General features: G+C 41.6%; 1 protein-coding gene across 1 annotated transcript; it reads left to right on the top strand.

The window, feature by feature from the left end:
• Positions 1-679: 679 nt before the first annotated feature.
• On the top strand, positions 680-15,319 carry zdhhc18b (zinc finger DHHC-type palmitoyltransferase 18b). Its single transcript, XM_050034677.1, has 9 exons — positions 680-1,481; positions 2,085-2,245; positions 4,012-4,161; positions 4,388-4,525; positions 4,767-4,818; positions 4,920-5,022; positions 5,312-5,421; positions 5,578-5,680; positions 11,201-15,319. Exons 1-9 carry the CDS (start codon positions 1,231-1,233, stop codon positions 11,555-11,557), a joined length of 1,425 nt encoding a protein of 474 aa, XP_049890634.1. The 5' UTR covers positions 680-1,230; the 3' UTR covers positions 11,558-15,319.
• Positions 15,320-23,069: the final 7,750 nt, after the last annotated feature.

Genomic DNA, 23,069 nt, shown 5'->3' with positions numbered 1-23,069 from the left:
ACCCACATACTCAGCTCTGCTGCTCATCCCACAAACCCATGTTCTGTACAAATGTGGCACCATTTAAAAGGGAAATACACAGACTTTCCAACAGTATAAGATTCACTGCCAAGAAGCATTGTTACAACAAAGAAATAATCTACCAAACACAAATTCCCTTACTTTTTGTGCTTAGTTCATGTGTAATAATGACATTTTGAGAGTAACTTGTCCAACACTGCAAACGGTCATATTGTGGATGAAGGATGCCCTTAGAGATGCTTTCATTTGATGTTGCTCCTCAGTGTATGAAGCTCGGAGACTTGTCATATAAGACCTGAACATTAGTTTGACGTGTTTTCCCAGATGCACTGGGAGGGATGGGTCTGACTTGCAACGGATCTGAGCTCCGCAGCTTTTCCTTGCTTGATTAACATTAGTCAAGTCACCCAAAATGGCCGCCAATTTACCGGATGTAGTAGGTCTACGTTTTGGCAATTTTTGACATTTATGGGGAAAAATTAAACAAGGAAAGCGCGTGGAATATTTCCATAACTTCTGTGGATATGTATTTTCTTATGACTGCCTTTATCATAATCATAGGCTGCCTAAAATTGAATGCTTTCATACAATATATATTTTGAAAGGACTTTAACCGGAAATGCACCTTTCCTTTGTGTTAACGTTGACAACCGTTTGACAACCGTTTGACCGGACGACTCGGTGTATGACAGCGTAGCTAACGAACACTAGTCACGAAGGTGTGGGGACTCTTGTTATGAGATTAATATTCATTCAGTAATTACGAAGTTTTATCGCTCTTTTTAATTTACGCATATAGCAGCTTTGGAGATAATCTTAAAGGTATGCTAACATGTGGAAGACGAGCGAGCTAACAAGCTAGCAGCGGTAACGGTATTTTGGGTTTACTGATGTTAAACAGTCCGCAGCTGGCTCAGCTGGCTCGTGTGAATGGCTCAGCTAACAAGCTAACGATGACCAGTGGGTCAAAGCCGAAGACTTTCTGGAAATAGACTTAAAGAGGAATAAGCGAAGAAGCATGGGGAGTTACAGGGATGTGATTTCAAGCACGGGCTGTTATTTACAACAGGACATCCACGGTGTAGGATTAGCTTGTTGTCTCCGTGGATTGACGACATTTGCATCCTCCAGCCGCCTCAAACACGGGCGTCGGTGATGCTGTCCACCGCTGGCCAAATGGGACAGAGCACCCAAACTTCATCATAAACCATGAAGAGCTGCGAGTATCAACAAATCGACCCCCAGGCACTTCCGACGCCCACCCCGACCCCTCCGCCTCACCAGGGACACGACGGTGACAGGAGAGAGGAGCCGAAGAGACCCAGGAGGAAGTGGGAAGTTTTCCCCGGGAAGAATCGCTTCTACTGCGATGGACGGATCATAGCGGCCCGACAGACTGGGGTCCTACCCCTAACCCTGGGCCTTATTCTCATCACAAGTGGATTATTCTTTATATTTGAGTGAGTTCATGTTTCATATCAGGTCCACGATCTATGACGTCTAAAGGACAATCATCAGTACATCTCAGATTCCCCAACAGCATAGAAATATGAGATAAACTAGCTCTATAAATAGTCACTTAATTGAATTAACTCCTGTCTGGTGTGATAGATATACGCCGAACAGTGGAGCAGGCTCTTATGATTCATAAAATGTCATTACTCTTCCCTTAAACTAGCAATTTAAGTACTTACAGGCAATTCAAATTAAAAATGGCAGATTTCTTAATGCAGTCTGGTAAGGGTTTCCATTTACTTTGGCCTTACAATGTGTGAATATCATGTGTATATTTTCATTTATCTTTGCAGCTGTTAATGAGACATGATAGTGCTCATATGCAGTTGACCCTCTTTCTCACATTACAGTGAGAAGTGTGCTCCATCTCTGTGGATTTCAGACGGTGATTAAAGCCACCGAATGTTAATTACAGCTAGGTCCCCCGCTGGGTGAAAAAGTAGGCCCAGTATATGAGACAGGGCTTTGTCTCTATCCTTTCGCAGCCTCTGATCTGGTCAGCATGTCTTAGTAATTTACTCTCTTTCTGTCACTGCCCCATTTCACAGCTGTCCCTTCCTGGTCCAACACCTGACCAGCTGCATACCTGTTATCGGAGGAGGCCTCTTTGTGTTCGTGCTCATCACCCTGCTCCAGACCAGCTTCACTGACCCTGGCATTCTGCCCAGAGCGACGCCAGATGAGGCAGCAGACATTGAAAAGCAGATTGGTAAGGCCCAACTCAGTCAGAACTATATGGTTGTATAAAGTGCTTTTGACTTTGATATGACTCTAACCTCAAATAGCTTAAGGTCCACTTGTTTCTTTATGAGCTACTCTCTGCTCAGTGGCATTCGATTATGTCACACTTCACTCTCATCAGAGCTTACACATGGTTTAGCATCAGAGCACAATCCACGTCTCAAATTGAAGGCATTGTTCTGCTAGTGTCAGCTATTTAACTCTGAAACATAAGGCACATTGTAATGAACACTCATTCTGTTGCCAGATCGTTTTAATGATGACGAATCCTAAGAAGATTTCTTGAAAAGACTCAGTTGCCATGACTCGGTGTAATGAATGTCACAGTGGCAGCCATTAGTGCAGTTTTTGTAGGATAATGTGTTGACTGTTGACCTGTTGACTTCTAAAGTTTGGCCTGGAGGATTTACTTTCTCTCAATCTGTCCATTTTTCCACCACAGTTCTGTCCATCAGTTATGTTCACTGACAGTTTTAAGTCTTGCCAACAGTATCTTTCTTGTTCATATGGCGTACCTCAGTATAATGACCTCCGTGTCTAAAGTTGGCTCATGTGCACCTAGTTAACTCCTACTCATGACCAAAGTTTAGGCTGTGATGATGTAAGATGTTCATATTACCCAACTGTGCTGCTGTTGTTCCAGCTATTTTTGAAACAGAAATTCTGACATTTATTTACCTATCAGCCCGTCTTTTAGGAAATGCTCAGTCCTCTCTTATTCTTCGGCTGAATGTAATCACTGATCAGTCTGCAGTATAAACTAGAGCTGTGTCCCAATTTCATTCTAATTTAAAGCAGGTTTTGAGTAGGTACGATGTTGACAATGGAGAAGTGAGAAAATAAAGTGCATAAATAAAACTAAAAATAGTTAAAAAACAAAAAGCTTTGAAAGTGCTGCTGAATCAGTTTGTTCCGCAATGTGGACACTACACAGTAGCTGCTTAATGTGCATGTGTCAAATCACCTGTCACTTCCTGTTGCTTTAAAGGGACAGTTCACCCCAAAATCAAATATACATATTTTTCCTCTTACCTTTAGTGCTGTTTATCAGTCTAGATTATTTTGGTGTGAGTTGTTTAGCGTTGGAGATATCTGCTGTAGAGATGTCTGCCTTTTCTCAAATATAATAGAACTAGCTGGCCCTCAGCTCAAAGTGCCAAAAAATACATTTGAAAAACTCAACAACAATGTCTCTTTACAGAAATCATGACCCGGTTACTCAAGATAATCCACAGACCTTGTTGTGAGCAGTTTCATGTAGGAACTATTTTCTTTCTACCAAACTGTATCACCCAACAGAAGGAAGCATTCATCTACTTACGGACTAGAGGCTCGTGCTCATGACAGCGAAAGATGACAACATTAATGTGGTCCTCCCAGGCTGAGCTTTAACGTTAGCTAGCTCATTTGTGCTAGGTGAGCTAGCAGTAGATGCACTCTTCCTTCTGCGTCGTTATACAGTTGGCAGTGATAGTTTGGTAGAAAGAAAAAGGCAGATGTCTCTACGGCATCTCTCGGCAACCAAGAACAATCTAGATTCTGCACATAACTAGTATGTATGAAGACTTATTACACAGTGAAACCCTTTTTACAGCAGATATTTTGGCATTTCATAGCAGGAGAAGTTATTAATATGTACCATAACAAAAGTCCAGACTCCATCTGAGATTGATTGATCAGTGAATCAGATTAATGTTGTGCTGTTGTTTCTCTTTACTGTCCGCTCCTCTGCAGACAACACTGGAAACACCAGCTATCGGCCTCCACCACGCACCAAGGAAGTCCTCATCAACCAGCAGGTGGTGAAGCTCAAATACTGCTTCACCTGCAAGATGTTCCGGCCTCCGCGCACCTCTCACTGCAGCCTGTGTGACAACTGTGTGGGTGAGCTGTGGACGCACACTGACACGCTGACATTTACACATGATAAATAATGGATCGAGGCCTCATGGGGCCACAGTGAACACGGTCCCGTTACTCTCACTCAGGCTGGACTCACTAGAATGACATATTAGCGTACTTCCTAAACTGTAGTATTCCTAACATTACATTTAAATCGAAATGTCAGTAGTTGCACGCTCATTTATTTATGTATGTGTTTCTCTCTCAGAGCGATTCGACCATCACTGCCCTTGGGTGGGGAACTGTGTGGGAAAACGCAACTACCGTTTCTTCTACACCTTCATCGTGTCGCTCTCCTTCCTGACGGCGTTCATCTTCGGCTGTGTGACCACACATCTGGCACTAAGTACGTGTGTTTGCTCTGGTTCACAGGTGTTTTATGGTTGAAAAACAGTCAGGATCTTACTGATAATAACTGCCAACACACCTGGCTCAAACAGCACCTGTCAGTAAACTCTAAGTGTTTGTTTTGTCTCGCTTTGTCTCGCCAGACGGGCGGGGTTTACCACATTAGAGCAGGTTACTACTACAGGAACTTCTTCTCTTTAAAGGCCTTGTGTCAGTGTTGTTTTTTACCTCTCTTTCAGGGGCTCAGGGTGGCAAAGGCCTGGTGTTTGCTCTACAGGAGAGTCCAGGCAGATATCCTTTAATCACAAATGTGTTTAAGATTTCTGTCTGTGAGAATGCTTTGTTTCTCTCTCTACAAATATACTGACGCTCTCCTTGACTCAACCTTTCACCGCAGTGGAGCTGGTGATATGTTTCTTCTCAGTCTGGTCCATCTTGGGCCTCTCAGGCTTCCATACATACCTGGTTGCTTCCAACCTGACCACCAATGAAGATGTGAGTGCTGGAAGTTGTTACACTACAATTGCAGAGCCGTGACAGTGATTTGCTTGGTGTCTTGTGGGACAGAATTAAGACAATTTGTAATATTTGTTTCATGAAATGCACATGAAAACTGTGTCAAGTAATAATGGATAAGCCTTTCTTTGCAAGTATAAAAAGTTGCAGAACATAGTTGCCTATTTCAGCTCGTCTCATCATGAATCTTTGGTCTGAACTCAGATCATCTTGCAGAAATTCTCAATCAAAAATCTAAACAAATGTATTTATTTCTTGTCTGTATCAGATCAAAGGCTCCTGGTCGGGGAAGAGTGGAGAAGGAGTCACCAACCCGTACAGTCATAGAAACATCTTTATCAACTGTTGTTCTGTGCTCTGTGGACCATTGCCACCCAGGTTAGTCTTAAATCTCACATACTTACCCAAAACCAGGTTCTCAAATTGTGAAAAATGCCTTTTTTTCCATTAGCTTTCATCATTAAGGACACATGAAATAGAAGAGGAACATGCACGCCTGACGACTCAAATCTTCCTTGTTTCTGTCTTTTTCAGCTTGATTGACAGACGAGGTTTTCTGCCCGCAGACGAATCTGCCCAGACAGCCGGTGCGGACATAGAGGTGCCCACTGTGGCCACTAAAAGCGAGATAAACGTGGTAGGAGGACCTTCCAAGCTGGCTTATGGCTTGCAGGAATCCCACTCTCCTGTGCCTGCCCTCCCCTACTCCCACCAAAACTCTTCCTCTGCCTGACAGAAGCCTTGTTGCCTGCTGTAGCTCCAACCCAGCGTCTGTCTGCTGCCTGTTGTTGACTGTTATGTATGGGTTAATTTCTACTTATACTGTATTTACACAACAGTCAGAGGAAGGGTTGAGTATGAGATTTTTATTGTAACTGTCTGAGAAAATAACCCAGTATACAGTTTTTACACAGTGATTATCAGTTACGATGAACCTCAAAGGAATAAAAAAAACAGAGGGCTTTTTGTTATTTTTGTTGACGTAGAAGATTTATGGTGCACGCTGGCATCATTTGAATTAGTTCTTCGTTTCGTCCTTTCAGAGAGTGAGATGAGAAGATCAATATCAATCTCATGTCTCTCTGTTAAAGCTAGCCTGTTAACTTTTGCTCAACAGCAGCCATAGGGCCTGCAGGGTTCACACTAGACTCAGAAGTGCCTCGGAGCACGGCGATTTGTGTTTTGGCGTCCCTGTTTACCAATTAGGCTGTTCACCCTGGCCACAGTGTTGAGCTCTGGGACCTGCTTGCAATCTGCAGCAATAGTTATGACACTTGGTGTACTTTTAATGCGAGCACGAGCAAATCTGCAAAGAAAACACTGACAATCTTTTATGAACAATATCAAGGACATAATAAATTGGAGAATATGTCTCCCATGCTTACTTATTCCACACATTTGTAAATTGTGTCTTATCAGAGAGCGAGAAAGACGAGCAGACACACACACATTAACACACATGAGCAGACAGACCTCTATGTGTGATTACAAAAAAGCAGAGCAGCAGAATAGTTTCTGACCAGCGCAGAGACATGTGCGTCTGTTGTGAACAGTTAGGGTGACTGCTCGTGTGACATATCAGGGTGCTTCCACATCCAGTGAGAGCATGGCGTTAATATGCTGTAATAGTAAAGCAGTGTAACAGTTGCTTAAATTGAGAAGGCAGAAAGTCAGCAGACTGACTCAGTAATGTTAATTCTGCAGCAATATCCCTTAAGATCTGCTAACATTAGCCTCCACAGGCTCCTGGTCTTACTCGACGAAGTAAGGCTGTAGCAGCAAAACCTCTGAGTGTGCTGAATTGAGCTTGAGTGCATTTTATTGCCTGTGATTTCATTTTCCTTTTGGACAGAGCCAGGATAGCTCCCTATTGCAAGTCTTTATGCTAGGCTAAGCTAACCGGCTGCTGGCTACAGCTTTATTAAGGTGCAGAAATGAGAGTGGTATCTATTCTTTCATCTCACACGGGGGCAAAAAAAGCACATCAGCTTGTTTTAAACAAAGCTTTACTATTAGTATTGTGTGGTTGGCTGTTGGCTTTGTTAGTCTGATGAGTTTAGACACCTGCTGCGGGCGGTTCATGCACTTGTGCACAGTTCAGTTATGTTTATGTCATGGAAATGAACAAGTCAAGCTTATGGAATTCTTTGTTCCTTTAAAATAAGCAACAGGGATACCGTTTACTATATGTTTGTTATTTTTATCACGTTTGTCACATGCAGTATGTTGACTCAGGGTGGTTTATGAGGGACGAGGAGAGCAGGAGCTGTTTCCAGAGCGTCCTTCTTTCTTGTTCTCTCTGGCGGCGTGCATTATAAAAGAAGCCTGGAAAGTTGTACAGCAACTTTTGTTTACAAGACTGTGGTTCAGATAGAGTTGCAGTCTGAACCACAGTACTCTCATATCGAGCGGCAGAGCAGCTGCTGTTTGGCATTTTGGAAGACAAACAGCTTTTTTATGTTTACACCAAAATAACAGGACAGCCATAAAACGAAATGTTATGACTATAACTTCTGTTTGCTGAAGGAGAGGAACAAGGTACAACACATGTACTATGAATAGCGGTATCTTTAGGTAGGTCAGGAGGGGCGTGATATCCTATAGTATCTGTGTTGTACCGAGTGAATCGACTCAAAGTGAACCTTTTTTTTATTTGTGTATGGAGCAAACTGAGAGCCAGTTGAAGCCGTAGTGTGTCTAGTCTGAAATGAATTTTGTTGTCGGGTTTGATGAATGTTTAAAAATAGTCTTTTGAATTCAGTTGATACACCGGCGAAGCTGTGAGGAAGCTTTTTCTGCGCCAACACTTTGTTGTTTTTTATTCTGTGTTGGTTCACTTTCTCCCCTCTCATATTTACAGTCATATTTGTTTGCATATAAAAGGTCAAAGTGCCAAATTGTGACACATCAAGCCGATCAGCATTGTTTCCTTCCATGCCTTTATGTCTTGATTTATTCATCCTGTTTTTTTACATCTATTTTTAAATGTAAATATAATAAAACATGCATTTTTGTTCATGCAATTCATCATCTGTGTGTTCTCATTTTTCATTGTATTGTTTGTCCACCCTCCCAATTTCCATACTGGAGTATAAGAGTATTTTCCAAGGGAAGGAAAGCTCGCAGCAAACAGTCCCAGCGTCAGTATGCTCCCCGTGTGTCTCTTCATCCAGTCCTAACCTGGTGTTCTGTGTGGTCTGTCTCTGTGCCTGTGTCCCGCCACCAACACAAGGAGGAGAAATGTCTGGACTTTGCTCTGGTCTGCACTGGCTGATTAGCCACAGTTAGTGCAGGAAAAAGTGAAGCTTGAGCTTGGTAAGCCCGTTTAGAGAAGGGAAAACAAGCGCAGAATCTCCACGCCCACTGCTGTCTGCATGTGCTCTTCGGCTGGCTGCTGAACTCCTGCATGGCTTTAGTAATACGATGCCATGACGAATGCAATTCAGAGTGCATAATTTAACACAAGACGGTGTACTGTATGTAAAATGTATTCACAATGCACAGGTACGACTTAAGCCACTATAGTGTCAGCAGTATCTATTTTGACCTTTTTCATGCCACAGAACTGCCAGGAAATAAAAATCCTCAAAGGTGCACTGCACTTAATTTTTTTTCCAGTTGGACATGAAAAGGATATTTTAACTAGGAGGACGCTCCCGACTAATATTTTATTGAAGGGACAGTTATATATATTGTCTTACTTGCAGTGCCATTTATCAGTCTAGATTATTTTGCTTTGATTTGCTGAGTGTTGGAGATATCCGCTGTAGAGATGTCTGCCTTCTCTAAAATATAATGGAACTCAATGGCGTTCAGCTCAAAGTGCCAAAAACATTTAAAAACTCAACAGCAATGTCTCTTTGCAGAAATCATGACCTGGTTACTGAAGATGATCCACAGATCTTGTTGTGAGTAGTTTCATCTAGGAACTATTTTCTTTCCACCAAACTACACTCGCCAACTGTAGGTGACAGAAGCTAGTGATGGGCAAAGCTGTTCTTTAGATGTCACTGAATCACTAGAATCAGTTCATTAAAAAGATTCGTTCACTGCTTGGTGGGAGAAGCCCTGACTGTGTACTGCATAGTCCGACTCAGTCTCTCTCCGTTGCTGCTGTTGCGTCTGCCCTGCACTGGTGAGTCTCATTACTGGCCAGCCTAACGTTTTAAGTTTGTTTATCTGGAGACTAAGTCTGTTAAAACAACGGGGAGGTGTGTGATTGTGTTCATGTGGCTTGACTACTGGCTACATTAGCCGTTAGCTTGGAGAAAACGGTCCCTATGAAAGTGTATCGCTGAGAAGAAATGATTTGAATCACTCAGGGATCGGGGTTACGTTGTTCACCAAGTGATTTGTTCACCAAGTGATTCGTTCACCGAGTGATTCGTCACACGGTAGGCAGTTCCTCCCTGCACCCTGGCTGCCTTGTGACTCACGAGTAATTCATCGTTCGCACGGACCGAATTGGCAGTTCCACTCCCGGCCTGCACGCTCGCTGCTAAACTCAACTGAACTGAGAAATGAACGAATCAGTTCCGGAAGTGATTCAGTTCAACTGAACTGAGAAATGAACGAATCAGTTCCGGAAGTGATTCAGTTCATAATGTTCACTCAACAGATTCGTTCTTGTGAACGATTCGTTCGTGAACGACACAACACTAACGGAAGCGTGCATGTACTGCTAGCTCACCTAACACCACTGAGCTTTTGAGGGCCATGTCGTCGACTCACAGTCTAGACTGATAAATAGCGCTACAGATAATGTTGTGTTCACACCAAACACAATGGGAATTTTCGTGTTGCATTCGTGTTGAATATGTTGTGTTGACTCACTTCATAGGTGCGAATAGCTCGCATTGTACAGGCGTGAAATTGCTGAATCGATTAATGAACTTCTGCCGGTATGTCCTCAGCATCATGAGCCACTGGCGCGAATCAATCGCTAAAGTTCAGATTTTTCAAACTTCTGTGAATAAGTGTATGATGTGAAATCACGCTACTTGGTTCATTTGTGCTGCTTCACATCGTGCCCATTCGCTAATTCGTCTTCGTCGATTACATGTAATGCAAATTGTTTTATTTGCGCCCGGTGTGAATGCAACATAAGATTAAAATGTGCATTTTTGATTTTGTTCTGTTTCTCTAAGATGATGAACTGAACTGTGAGGAATAAACCATTACATTTTAAGCAGCACTATATAAGGTAATATGGGGAAGCATAAATTAGAAAGTGCTGATGAAATGTGTCCTTATCTTTGGGGACATGCTGACAGCCCGGCTGGACTGATCTGGAATCAAAGCTTCTTTGTCTTCTAAAGTGAGGTGTTACAGAGCTTTTTACACGGGGCATAGTGAACCTTGATTAACAGTTAATGTTTTAAATTTGAATAAGAAATGCCCCCAAGGCTTTTTGCTCTCGAAGTTCATCCATTATTCACACTCTGAGTCTATTGTGGCTTCAAGGCTGAGGACATTTTAAACGTAGGTGTTTAAAGCGGCAGTAATCATGATTTTTATGTTAACAATGAAACAAAAAACGTTGCGAGGCTCATAGTGACAAACCTGTAGAGAATTATCACCAACTCTGCAGTTCCCCTCGGCCCTATGCAGCATTTTAACCTCTTTTAGTTCATTGTTTTGGATTTATGGACCACGTCCTTACTGCCATCACATCAACTCACAGCAGGCAGTTGTCTTCTGTCAAAAAGCTCTGATAAACCCGCTGTGTACACTATCTACCCAGAGCCGACCGGCACTAAAACAAAGTTAGTGACTAGTTAGTGAACATAGTGGAGCATTAAGCAATGACAGGCCAAAACAAAGCTAGAAAGAGACAAGACTACAACTCTCAGCTCTTTTTTTTTTAACTGATTGCAATGACTCGTTTTTCAGATGTTCTTTGAGTCAAACACCTAGCAAATATGATTCCCTAGGTCTAATGTCCATCCCCATGCAGATCTCTGGCATGAAACATTTGCAATCTCCTGCTTCTGACCCCTCATGTGGCCTGCTTGCACTCCTAGCTTGTCTGTGATTCATCTTGCACAGCTGTTGCTGCGTTCACTCAAGTGTTATAACACCCTGCTGTTCACCCTGCTAACTGCACCGGCTCATCTCATCACGTCTCGTCTCTCTTCTCTTTCTCGTGCCTCCCCAGTGCACACAAGGAACTAAAGGTCTGCTGGAGTCGGCCACCCTCCCTCCGATCCTGTCCACCTCGTGTCCTCAGGGGAAACCCCAGACAGCTCATACCTGCCCAGACAGCAGCCCCGTGGTGAACCCTGACCCCTCACCGGAGCTCTCCACAAGCTGCGGGGCGCGCCACACGACTAGCTCCCAAGGCGATACCTCTCCACCGCGTCACACCAAGACTCGATCAAAGAAAAGCAAACAAGTGGCTTTGCATATTACCAACCCTTCCTTTGATGTCCCTCTTTCCCCTACCTCTCCGGACGCTGGCCCCAGCTCCAAAGCCAGGGGCCACAAAAGTGCCAGCTTCACCCCTTTGCGCTGACTGAAATGACAGCTTTCTCAAGTGAAAACACACATTGTTTGAAGCTTGCATGCTGTAACACAGTCAGATACAAGTGGTTTGAATTCAAAATCTTTATTATTTGTCAGTTGTCTGGAAGCTCGGGGTGTGTGTGAGGACGACAATCACAAAGATGTGTATTTGTTCAGTTTGTGGTGGAAATAGGAACACTAGAGATTGGGTGCATCCTCACTGTAAAGGACGCAGACTTTGTTGTAGAATGAAAAGCACATGAAGAGATGTTATTTGTCAGATAGAGGACCTGATGTGCTGACAGCGCTGTATGCCTTTCTGATGATTCTCATGTACAAACATGATTTTACCAGCATGTCAGATCCATCGGATATTGTGAAATAGTGGCTTTGATGTATCAGGTGGACGAAGTCTGGGAGCTTGAACAGCTTCGTATGGTCTTAAAGGGAAAGTCCATCCCAAACATAGAATTCACATATGTTATTTCTATACCATCATGCAGCTCTGGTTCTAGTGTGAATTTGAGCCAATTTCCCCTTAAGCTGAACAGCAGAGAGACAGTTTGTACTGGTGATGTCATCTTGAGACATGCTGGCGGTCACGGGACTCTGACAGCAGTCGTGGAGTGTTTTTTAGACTATGAGGACATTTTGCCATTCATAGCTAAAAGCTCTGCGTTCAAATCAAGCTGCTTTGGATGTACAGATGGGTGACAAATTAAAGCTCATACAGCTGGGCCTCTTTAGCAGGTTAATCTGGCGCCTGGTGGGGAGCACTGTCTAACAAGCTCCAGTAAGAGATCCAGTAACTGTGAGGGCCACAATGCCCTCCAAAGCAAAAATGTAATTACATAGGCTGTTAGGTAGAATCTGAGCTGAGACTGGAGTCCTACTTTTTGACATCCACCTTAACATATAAAACATTTTTATGTCATAAAACTGTCCACAAACATTTCTGTTGACTCCTTTTGCTACACTCTAAAGAGAGCTGTATCAAGTGAAAGCCAGCTTATGAGATAGCAACAGCTAGCCTTAGCTAAAGCTACCTTTACTTATTGATTTTCCCTAGCTGTTACTTGTAAACAGAAAATACTAATTTCGATGAACAAAAACAAACAGTTAAACTATAAACTATAATTAACTAGCCTAAAGGTCCAGTGTGTAGGATTTAAGGGGATATATCGGCAGTGGTGCGCCCAAGGGGGTTCAAGGGGAACCACCCCCGGGCAAAAATAATTGGAGGCTGATATTACAATGAAACTAGACAACCTAAGGCATCCATTGGTACCAACCATGTTGGCATAGCTTGTTGGAAAAGGGGCTAACTAATGCTCCAAATTTAAGCTAAAGTTTGGCAAGGGAACAACTGGCATGAACATTTTCAAAGGGGTCCCTTGAACTCTCACCTCAAGATATCTGAATGAAAATGGGTTCTATGGGACTATAAGTTCTATAGGCTTGTTCCCAGTAAATGTTTTCTTCCTTACAATCAATGCACTCCTTCAAATTAAAGCTGTATATTAGTCTTTTTCACGAAAAGGACAATCAGTGTATTAGAATGCCAATGACTTATCTGACATGTATTGATACATAAAGCATTAAAAACAGGATTGTTGTGAAACTCAAAATAGTAAAGTACAAAACTGTACTGGTGATAGTTTATGCACATCCGACAATTAGTAATATAAACAATAAAATAAACAAAATCAATTATATTTCTTCCCAAATTTAATATGGTTTAAACCTTACAATATATTTTAACAGCGAAAACCCGATGTTCCCTCACAGTATTTGATGTTGGTGTGCCACCCTAAAATTTTCTGTTTCTCCAACTCAACAAAATTGCTGTGTTCTCATTATATTAGAATTAGCTGTTTATATCTACATCCCGAGAGGGTCCTCTTCTCCAGAGTCTGCCATGTTGTTTCTACAGTAGCCCAGAACGGACAAATCAAACACTGGCTCTAAATAGGGCCATTCGCATTTTCCTGTCAACCACCATAGCTCTCCTAGACACTTGACACATGAGATAAGTCTCAGTATCATAATATCAGTAAGCTTTTGACTCTCAACCACTTTTGTGTGACTCTTATGGCCTTTGCTTTCATCTGGCTCACTTCTATAGTGAATTACAAAGTGAAAATAAACTATTTCCCATTTTTCTGGGGACCCACTACAACTCCCTGAGGGACCTCTTGGGGTCCCTGGACTCCTGTTTGAGAACCACTGCTCTAGTGGAATTCATGTGATTTGGAGTTGTCAAGATACTGATAAACCTAGTATTTAAATGTGTCTGATTACAGATTAATGTTTATATCGTTCAAATGTAGGCCTACGTATTAATAGTGGACAGACAGACAGACACCGTGCAAAATAGAGATACATTTAATCCGTATGAAATACTCCTACATACTTCTGTAGTGTCTGCTGTCTGCCTTTGTAGGTCAGTGTAGCCTCTGCATTCAAGTTTTCCTTTGTCCAGTATCGGTAATATCTCAAACAAATGTATATGAGTCCATCAAGCCAACCCCAAAAATGCTCATGTGATGTCACAGCTTCCTTTGTTTAAAGTCTTTACCATCCAGTATTTTGAAATTTGAGTTCTCTTTTGATGGATTTTCCCTTTAACTTTGCACAAACAGCACAGTGTGTATCAGTTGTATCGGTGTGTACTGTTGTTAAGATTTTCGTGCTGTATAAATGGCAGTGAATGCAACTGCATGATTTTGACTAAAGACCTATTTTTTTGTTTATTCACATCCATTCAAACATCACTTTATACATGAGAGATCCTGTACCACTTCTTGTAGGACAGCTGTGATTTGGACTCCTGAACATACTGTAGTTGTGTTCCTGAGCTAAAGCAGCACCGTTCATCACCTGTGCTGCACTGCCTCCTGCTTGTGCTGTCATTAATATCACACAGCGATTTAAAGCTTCCACTTTCTGCTCACTAACTTTGTACCTGCAGCAGCAATACCTGTGCTCTCCTCCTTCAAACAGTTTTACTTTGTGCGCTTTGACAAATCTAGGAAGATCTACATGAACACTGAGTGTGTTGATTTGTTCTCAGGTGGAAATCTGTAGGGGTTAGGTGTCCAATATGCAAGTTCCATGTGACATATATCATGTTTATCCACATTGTAACCTGATGGCAATAGCTGCACCAAAATGCAACGATCCAAACAATCCATGCACTAAAACGTAGGCATGCACACACACACACACACACACACACACACACTGTCTGTAGCCCACCTAAAGCGTGTTAACACTGAGTAGAGCATCATCACTTCCTGTGCAGTATTCGCTGTGTCAAAAGTCATCCCAACACCTTCTGGATGTCGATTAGAGTGACTGCAAGTTACGCACTTCTGAGGAGGAAAACATTGTATTTGTACAAACTGTGAGGTTATTTCAGACGATGGAAAAGGAAAATAAAGTTCAGTGAAATAAAGAGGCTCAGTTTGTTTTTATGCCACTGAGGTGCTGCAGTCGACCACTAGATGACAGTGATGGCCTACAGTATAAACACGGAGCTGCAGTCAGATAATCCAGTGTTGTAAATACTGTGTACAAATTGAGTTGCAGCCATTTTTAGCACTTTCCCCCTCCAGCTCAGCCTCATGTACTTTGCTTCTCCTTGTCTCCTCTCCTTTTTAATGACTTTAATAAGTAAGTTAATATGTTAAACAACAGAATTCAGTTATAATATAGAGCAGTTTCTTGTTATTGTAAAAGCACCTGAAAAATAAAGAGTTTGAAATCACTTCTCCCCTTCAAAACAGTGGAAAAAATAAGAACATTATTGAGAAAAAAAACACCTAACTAATCTTCTTCATGAGAACTGTGTGTGTTGTTTTATGTCTATAATAATAAAAACAAGAAATACAACGATAATAAACAATAAAAAAACACATTACAGCTACAGTTGTAAACTTTTATGAAAATAACTTTTTGTCATATTTGCTAAAGCTGTCACTATATGCTTTCGGCGCACTGAAAACAACCAATCAGAACCGAGGAGTCTCTAATGCGGCTATCCAATCATCTCGATCACAGCTCATGAATCAAGATTCTGTTACTGCATTGCCTTTTTCTCACCTTGGATGTTTTAAGAAACATATGTTAGTGTACTGTTTAGCTGTAAAATGAGAACATTTGCAACCTGGCCGCCATGTTGGAAATAGTCCACCAAAGTACAAAGCACCATCCACCAGTAACAGAATCTTGATTCATATTTGACAGTCTGACCATAGTTCATGAGCAGTGATTGACAGCTGCGTTAGAGTTTCCTCGGCTCTGATTGGTAGTTTTCGTTCACATGTGGTAAGGCTATAGGAGCGCAACAGGGCAACAGAGAGTGTAGAGGAGTATGACTGTTTTCACAGATTATCTGTCTCATTTAGTGCAGTGGGAATAAAGTGACAGTTTCAGCAAATATGACAAACCTTTTTTTTTTTAAACAAAAGTAACCCACTACAGCCTTAATGCAAAATTATAAATAATAAAATGCAATCCATTGTTGAGGCTGTCATCAGATTCTCAGTCTGATTCTAACGCTGCAAAATCCTAACAGACCCTTTGCTAAGCCCCGCCCCTTTGTGATGGAGCCCACACTGTAACTAACTGCACTCCCTGAAGAAATCTTATCATATTTTTGGAGAAATGAAAGAGTGATGGCAGAGAGAAGCAGAAAGAGGGGTCTACAGTCTGTGTTTGAAGGATATATCCAGGATGTCAAACTGACTCAGCAGCAACAACAGCTTAAAAAGACAAAGATAGTTAGAAGCTAAAGTCGAACTATAGGCTACAGATCACAGTGTAAAAGTGAACCACCACATCACTGCTGATCGCCACACAAGACGATGAATATAAAGGGAAACTTCAGTGATATTGAACCAGCTGTGTGGCATCACAGTGTGTGCAGGTGTTCTGGGTGTTCTGAGTGGATTGTTGACTTTTCTTTAAGGCTCACCTCTTCGTGATCTGTATCATTAGCCACATTTATTGACCTCCTCCCAAGACCTGCTTGCAGGAGCACTGCTTCATCCTTATTTGTTGTCTGTGGCCTCCAGACTACAGTGGTGGGAGACATCATTATTAGTGAAAATCTAAATATCAAAGGACTGATTTGATTTTTTTTTTTTAATTTGAAATAAATTTATTTTTACAATATTTGAAATTCTAAGATTCTACATTACCACACCTCTTGTACATATGAGAATTTTATCCACTGTCAGTTTTTCTAGACACGCAGTATATTGATGCAACACCGTGATGATGCCACCCTTCACTGACACACATGCTGCAGACCACTTAGCTTGGAAAAGTTGGGATGTAACCAGCAAAAGAAATGCATAAATAAATGCTGATCACTGGGTTTAGCTAACGCTGAGCATGGTCATTAAGAAGAAGCTGTGTCTTGTAAAATAATTCATGAAGAAATGTTTTGAGATCATGATTATAAAAAGGCTTTGAGCTGTTGAGGAGGAAAGCCGTCAGCACACTGTTGCTTATTTTCATTCATTATTTTACATTACTGTTACAATTTCAGAATATATTTTATATAATTGGATCATACTGAGTGATACATTTGTTTGTACATCGCTTTAATATTGCAGCTGGTAAAGATGGAGCTCAGCTCATCTTTATTATTTTACTGCTGAGTAACTTAACCTTTTATAATACGTCATAATTTATTAGTTAATCAATATTTTATATTCATAATAAAACAGCAACAAAACCCCCCCAAAACAACAGCATTTGAGACTTGTGGCAGATTCAAGCAGCTGTAGATACTGACTTGTATTAAGAGAAAATAAACTTTGAAAAACATGGCGTACTAAACAGAGCAAATCTCAAAGCTACAGTGTCCTACCAGGGACGAACAGTGTGAACAGCCACATTTGCTGCGAAGTAGACATTGCAACAGTGCCTCCTACTGGCTTAAATGGGTAGCTACCTTACAGTAACATTAGCTCGTCACTTACAGTACATTCTCGGAACCCATCAGCTGTATTCGGCGTCTGACTTCCGGCAGACGGCGATACAGCCTCTGGGGGCAGACCCCCGATTTTTTGGCATTACGGTTTGTTTTGGGCGGAGGAGGCGAATTTCTGTTTCTGACTTCCGTTTATATATAAGTAAATATGCTGAACCATTGCGATGGATTCAGAGTTTGCAGTGACGCCAATTATGTTCCGCCTTGTTAGTTCACTGCACGGACCGTTTAACCTGGCAACAACTGCAGCCGGCTCAAATGTGATTGGTCAATATCACGCGGACTACAAACAGCCTACAACCGGAAACCAGGGCTCTTCCGCTTTTCTTCCGGAGGCAAGATCTCCAGGGTTTGCCTACAGACTCTACATTCACTGAATGTAGAGTCTGTATATAGAGACTACTTACAGTATAGTAGTAAGCAGAGTACAGGCAATGGAGACACTGCATTTGTCAATTCTTGATCCAAGTTAAGTCGAATTCATTTAAACAAACGACATGTCTTTAAAAAAAGAGGCAGCATAGTCAACAATTTAGGTTCAGGGATGTTTGTAGCCTTACAGCTGTAAAAATACAGATTAAAAGGGATGAAACCAGCCAATGTTTCATGACCTATTCACATATTAGTATTAGTAGTACATGACGCTTCAGGTAAAGTTGAACATATGTCAATGTAAAGTGCTGAATGTTCTAAATGTTAATTCTGTAGCGCACACCCTGTAATTGCTCAGTACATATTGTATGGGTTCATGTCATTATGTCACTTATTGTGTGGCTGCGTGTAAAGACGGTGCCCTACTCATGTATGTCATTGCTTTTTTTCCTGCTTTGCATTTTGACTCCACAGAAAGAATGAGGCATGGCAGGAATAAACAACCCGCCTGCCCTTCAGGTTCCCTGGCGGGTTGACTGTTGATTAAAAAAAATTATGTAATTGTGTTTCAGGGCTGTGTGTGCTATTCACAACCTGAGAATAAAATGCTTCTGTTGTAGGGGTAAACACACGTTGTCCCCATCGTCAGCATCACAGAGGTGTTGCCATTATCAATGTAATGTTACTGCGTTTGTAATGTTAAGTCACACTATTGCTTTTTCAGTGAAGCAGTTTACTTCTTGCTTTTTAAAATACTATCATTGTTCTTAAACGCCCCGAAATTTCTCTCTTTGATATCACAAAAGCTTTATCACCAATTTTCTCCATTTCTGCTACACAAACTACAACCAGGAGCTCTCCAGTCATCCACATCAGTCTTCCTTGAGTTGTATCTTGCATGTGCTCAGTGATCTGGAATAACGTGTGAGAATATTTTTGTGGCATAGCTTTAAAGCTGCACTTACCAGTTTGTGTCACTCTGCAGTTACACCTCCAAAACACACATTAAACATGGCTTAATAGCGATCATTTCAAACACAAGTACACAAATCTGCTTCACTATAACTCGCAGAGACAAAACATTTGTCCTTTGCTGAATGCATTTTCCCCACAAATACATCATGCCAACGTTATTAGCACAAGCCGATGGCATTTTACATTGCATAAATTAGCTTAGTGATGAGTGGAGATTTCCTCTTCTCATATGAAGCCAGGATAAATCCCGAAGTATAAATCCACAAAGGATAAATCACACACAGGACTTAAAATGCTATTTTGTGGAGTCTTGACAATTTATTGTTTCTTATCTGTGAAAGCTTCTTTTCCACTAAGGGGAAATGGTTTCAGCTTACAAAAACAGACAGGAGGTCTGCGTCACTGTGACATGTAGTTACATTTCTGGGGAGGTGCATGTCAGGTTATGGCGTGGGGTATACCGTAGGCTCTACATTAACGCAGAGCCCACGCCATAGGTACAGATTCAATGCAGAAGCATAAATCCCACATAACATAACTTTATTCTTACCACTATCATCAATGCTGGTCATCAAGCACTTTCTCCAGCTGCAGCAGGCGGCTGTTTTCAATGTAAAAGGGGGAACAATGCCAGCACACATCAGAAAGACACAGTTAGGTGGTGATTAAAGTAGAACATTAAGCTTTTTAAGAGACAGATATTTGATGGAAACCGAATAGAGTTAAGGGAGAGTGAATATTGGGCAAACATGACACCACATGAATGTTAATGGTCCTGCATGTTTGTCCATCCATCCATCCATCCATCCAGCCATCCATTCATGCCTGAACTACCTCAACTGACTCCTTTTGACGCGAAGTAGCAGCGGCTCTACTCCGAGCTCCCTCCAGATGTCCAAGCTCCTCACCCTATCTCTAAGGCTGAGCCTGTTTGGCTGCTTGTATCCACAACCTCATTATCTCGGTCACTACCCAAAGCTCAGGACCATAGGTGAGTGTTGGGATGTAGATGGACCAGTAAATAGAGAGCTTTGCATATTTGTCAAATATTCACAAAGGTAAGTTTATGCTAACATCTAGCTGTAACAACTTTATGATGATAGTGCACCAGATGTTATGATTTAATCATGTTCTGCTGCCTTCCAAGTGGCATTTAATGCCACTTTAAATGGCCACTGTCTATTTTTCTACTGGCCAAGGGACGACATTTGAAAATTTGCCTTCTGGCTAACACTAGCATGTACAGTGATGCTGATTTAATGTGCTTTTTTCTGACACTAATTAACTGACCTTTGACCTCTGGTAAAGTTTGTGTCTGACTCTGGCAAGAAGTTTAAAAAATGTTGTCATTAATATGAAATGTGACATGTGACACTGGTGAACACGTGTTTTAAGCATTAGAGGCTCTGCTGTTTTTGTAATCATCCTCATATTGGTCAATGGCTCATAATCCCTCATTAAAACAGACACACAGTTTAGGCCTCCATGATGTATCCCTGTGTTTACAGCTTAAAACATTGACCTCATATGATGTCATGTATTATGCTTTGTTTGTCTAAACAGCCCGTGACTAAAGCTTCTAGAATTCTGGAAACTCTTGCCCAAACCGTATGAAACACTGCACATCAGCAGTATAATATCTTAACAAGTTTTTTTTCCAGCTGTCTAACTGGTAGTTTACCTGTCTGTCTTACATGTGCGCAGCTTACGAGGGAAGCGGGGCTCCCCTCTCGCCATGTGCTCTCAGGAATGTCAAGACAAATTAGATTGCCCTGGGCCAAAAGAGTCTGCCATGTTTAATGAGTTCCTCGGAAGAACAAATAAATGTTTATGGAGAACCGCCGCTTAACATCGCTGATCTCCCCCTTGTCTGCTGTGTATGGCTGTGTCATGAAAACACAGCACAGTTGCCAAGGAGATCCTCCCTCTCTGCTTAATGAGTGGGGTCTTTGTGTGTGCCTTAGGCCTCAGGTTAAAAAATTTTCATCACCCTTTACTATGCATTGACTTCTTGGCACCGATAACATGTCATCAGACGCCGGGACCAACCCTCATTTAGAAGTATAGGTCTCCTGCAGCATCCAAAGTCAAGATCAAGGGCAGGAATGGGAACATTTCCAGAACTTAATCACTTCATCATTACTGGCTTCAGCTAAAGTTCAGCTGACATGGTTTTTAAGGGCTGACTGTTGGAAGTCTATAATCAATGTTTTAATTTATAGTATATGTGATGCGTTCACCAGAATAGATTCTTTGAGGGAATAAAAGTTGCTTGGGGAGTAAGTTAAGATCATCTAAAAATCCAGTTTTTCTGACCTCCAGTGGTTGAACTTCTCAGTCTTCTGAGGTAGAAGTGTTCTCCAGGATGTGGTCGTACACTGTGACATCTTTGTTGGGTGGTGGTAAAAGCAAGTGGCAGCCTCCGCAGCTGAAGAATGAAGCCAACTCAGAAGTGCCAAAAATGGCAGCTCCCTGAATGGCCACTTGGGGCTGGCTCCGAGAGCCAGTCAGTTCCCATAGACCCCTATGTTAAAACGTCAAACTTTACAGCAGAAATAAACATAAAACAGTTCTGGTCTCTACAGCTCATCTGCCTCTTCATGACAACTGTAAGGAAGGGGGAGTGGATTTTTTTTTTACAACTCACCTCCTTAAATCATGGATGTATAGAGTGTGCCAGGGCTGGCACACTCTATACATCCATGATTTAAGGAGGTGGGGAAATCGGACTGTTTAAGCTAAATAAGAAGCTGTAATGGCGGACTGCCAGCACTCTCGCCTGTTCGGCGGTGATGATGTTTAATGTCCCCGACAGGGTTTGTAGTCGTATTGAGCAACTTGTTAGCAACCGCCTTTTTTACTACACGTAAAAGCTTCAAAATTCACAAGTATGGTATTTACTGACGTGTTTTATGTCATAGAACAAAACTTGAAACACGCTTAAGCTTTTGTTAATCACAGACCTTATTTGAGGCATTTTACCAAAATCCCATTCAAAAAACATTTTGACTTTTAGATGAGAGAACCGGAAGTGCTAAAAGCGCTAACAGAGTTCCGGGTTTACTAGCAGACTCTATTAAAAGACCTGGATACACCATTGAAGTGCACTACTTCCACCAGCTGAGCCAGCTACTTCCAGTAAAGTGCCATGCTAACTTGAATGGGGACAAAATGATCTAGTCTGTGGTTCTTCTAGACTTTCCAAATGTTATCGGACTGAAGGATCAAATCCTGATAGTGAAACAAGTCTTTTTGTGGTGGTTGTGACACTCAAAAAAATTTATCCACTGATTCTCTTTCCCAATGTAAGTCTAAGTGAAAAAGTCTTTTTGGGCCTAATGGCAACATGTGAGGGACTCGGGAGTTGTAATTCCACTGTTTGGCCACTATGGAAATTGGCTTGAAAGCATGGCACACTTCTTGGGGGCTGGTTTAAATACTATTACAGCCTAAAGTTATGCATATTTAAGAGTGCTTTGAGTGACAGGTGGGTGTGGTCCATTGACAAGTTGCTACCATGGCAACAGTGTTGATTTCGTAATCATGATGTAATCCCAAATTTATGTTTTGAGTTCATGAAGATTAACTCTAAGGTTTTGGACAGCTGACCCCTCAAGGAGTTGGATATTCAGTTATTCCAGTAAGTACATTTTGTGCTAATTAGTTTTATGCTAACAAACAAGTGGACCATTTTTCCTGCATCTTTTGGAGACAGGATATGCCTAATTTTTGCAATATTGCACAAATGAAAGAACACAGTCCTTGAAGTTTGTTTTATATGAGAGTTAAAAGACAAATCTTGATCAAATATTACTCTGAGGTTTTTTTTTACGGTTGTGCTAGAGGCCAGAGCAATGCCATCTAGAGAAACTACATCTTAAGATAGATATATTGTTTCTGAGGTGTTTGGGGGCCAAGAACAATAACTTCAGTTTTGTCTGAATTTAACATAAGAAAATTGGAGCTCATTTAGGTTTTTATGTCCTTAAGACATGTCTTAAGTTTAATTAACTGAACCATTTCTTCTGGCTTGATGGATAGATATAATTGTATATCATCTGCATAACAATGGCAGTTTACAGAGTGATTTCTAATAATGTTACCTAAGGGAAGCATATATAAAGTGAACAGAACTGGTCCAAGCACAGAATCTTGTGGAACTCCGAAATAA

The sequence above is a fragment of the Epinephelus moara genome, chromosome 22, assembly GCF_006386435.1.
Source record: "Epinephelus moara isolate mb chromosome 22, YSFRI_EMoa_1.0, whole genome shotgun sequence".
Lineage (NCBI taxonomy): Eukaryota > Metazoa > Chordata > Actinopteri > Perciformes > Serranidae > Epinephelus > Epinephelus moara.
Note: the sequence above shows the minus strand (reverse complement) of the source record. Positions and strands in the feature narration are given on the sequence as shown.

Excerpts from the sequence above, each read along its gene's own strand:
- zdhhc18b (XM_050034677.1), top strand. The coding sequence starts at position 1,231 with ATGAAGAGCTGCGAGTATCAACAAATCGACCCCCAGGCACTTCCGACG. Across the intron at positions 4,526-4,766 it reads GACCACACATCTGGCACTAA|GGGCTCAGGGTGGCAAAGGC; the intron begins GTACGTGTGTTT and ends CCTCTCTTTCAG. Across the intron at positions 5,681-11,200 it reads CTAAAAGCGAGATAAACGTG|TGCACACAAGGAACTAAAGG; the intron begins GTAGGAGGACCT and ends GTGCCTCCCCAG.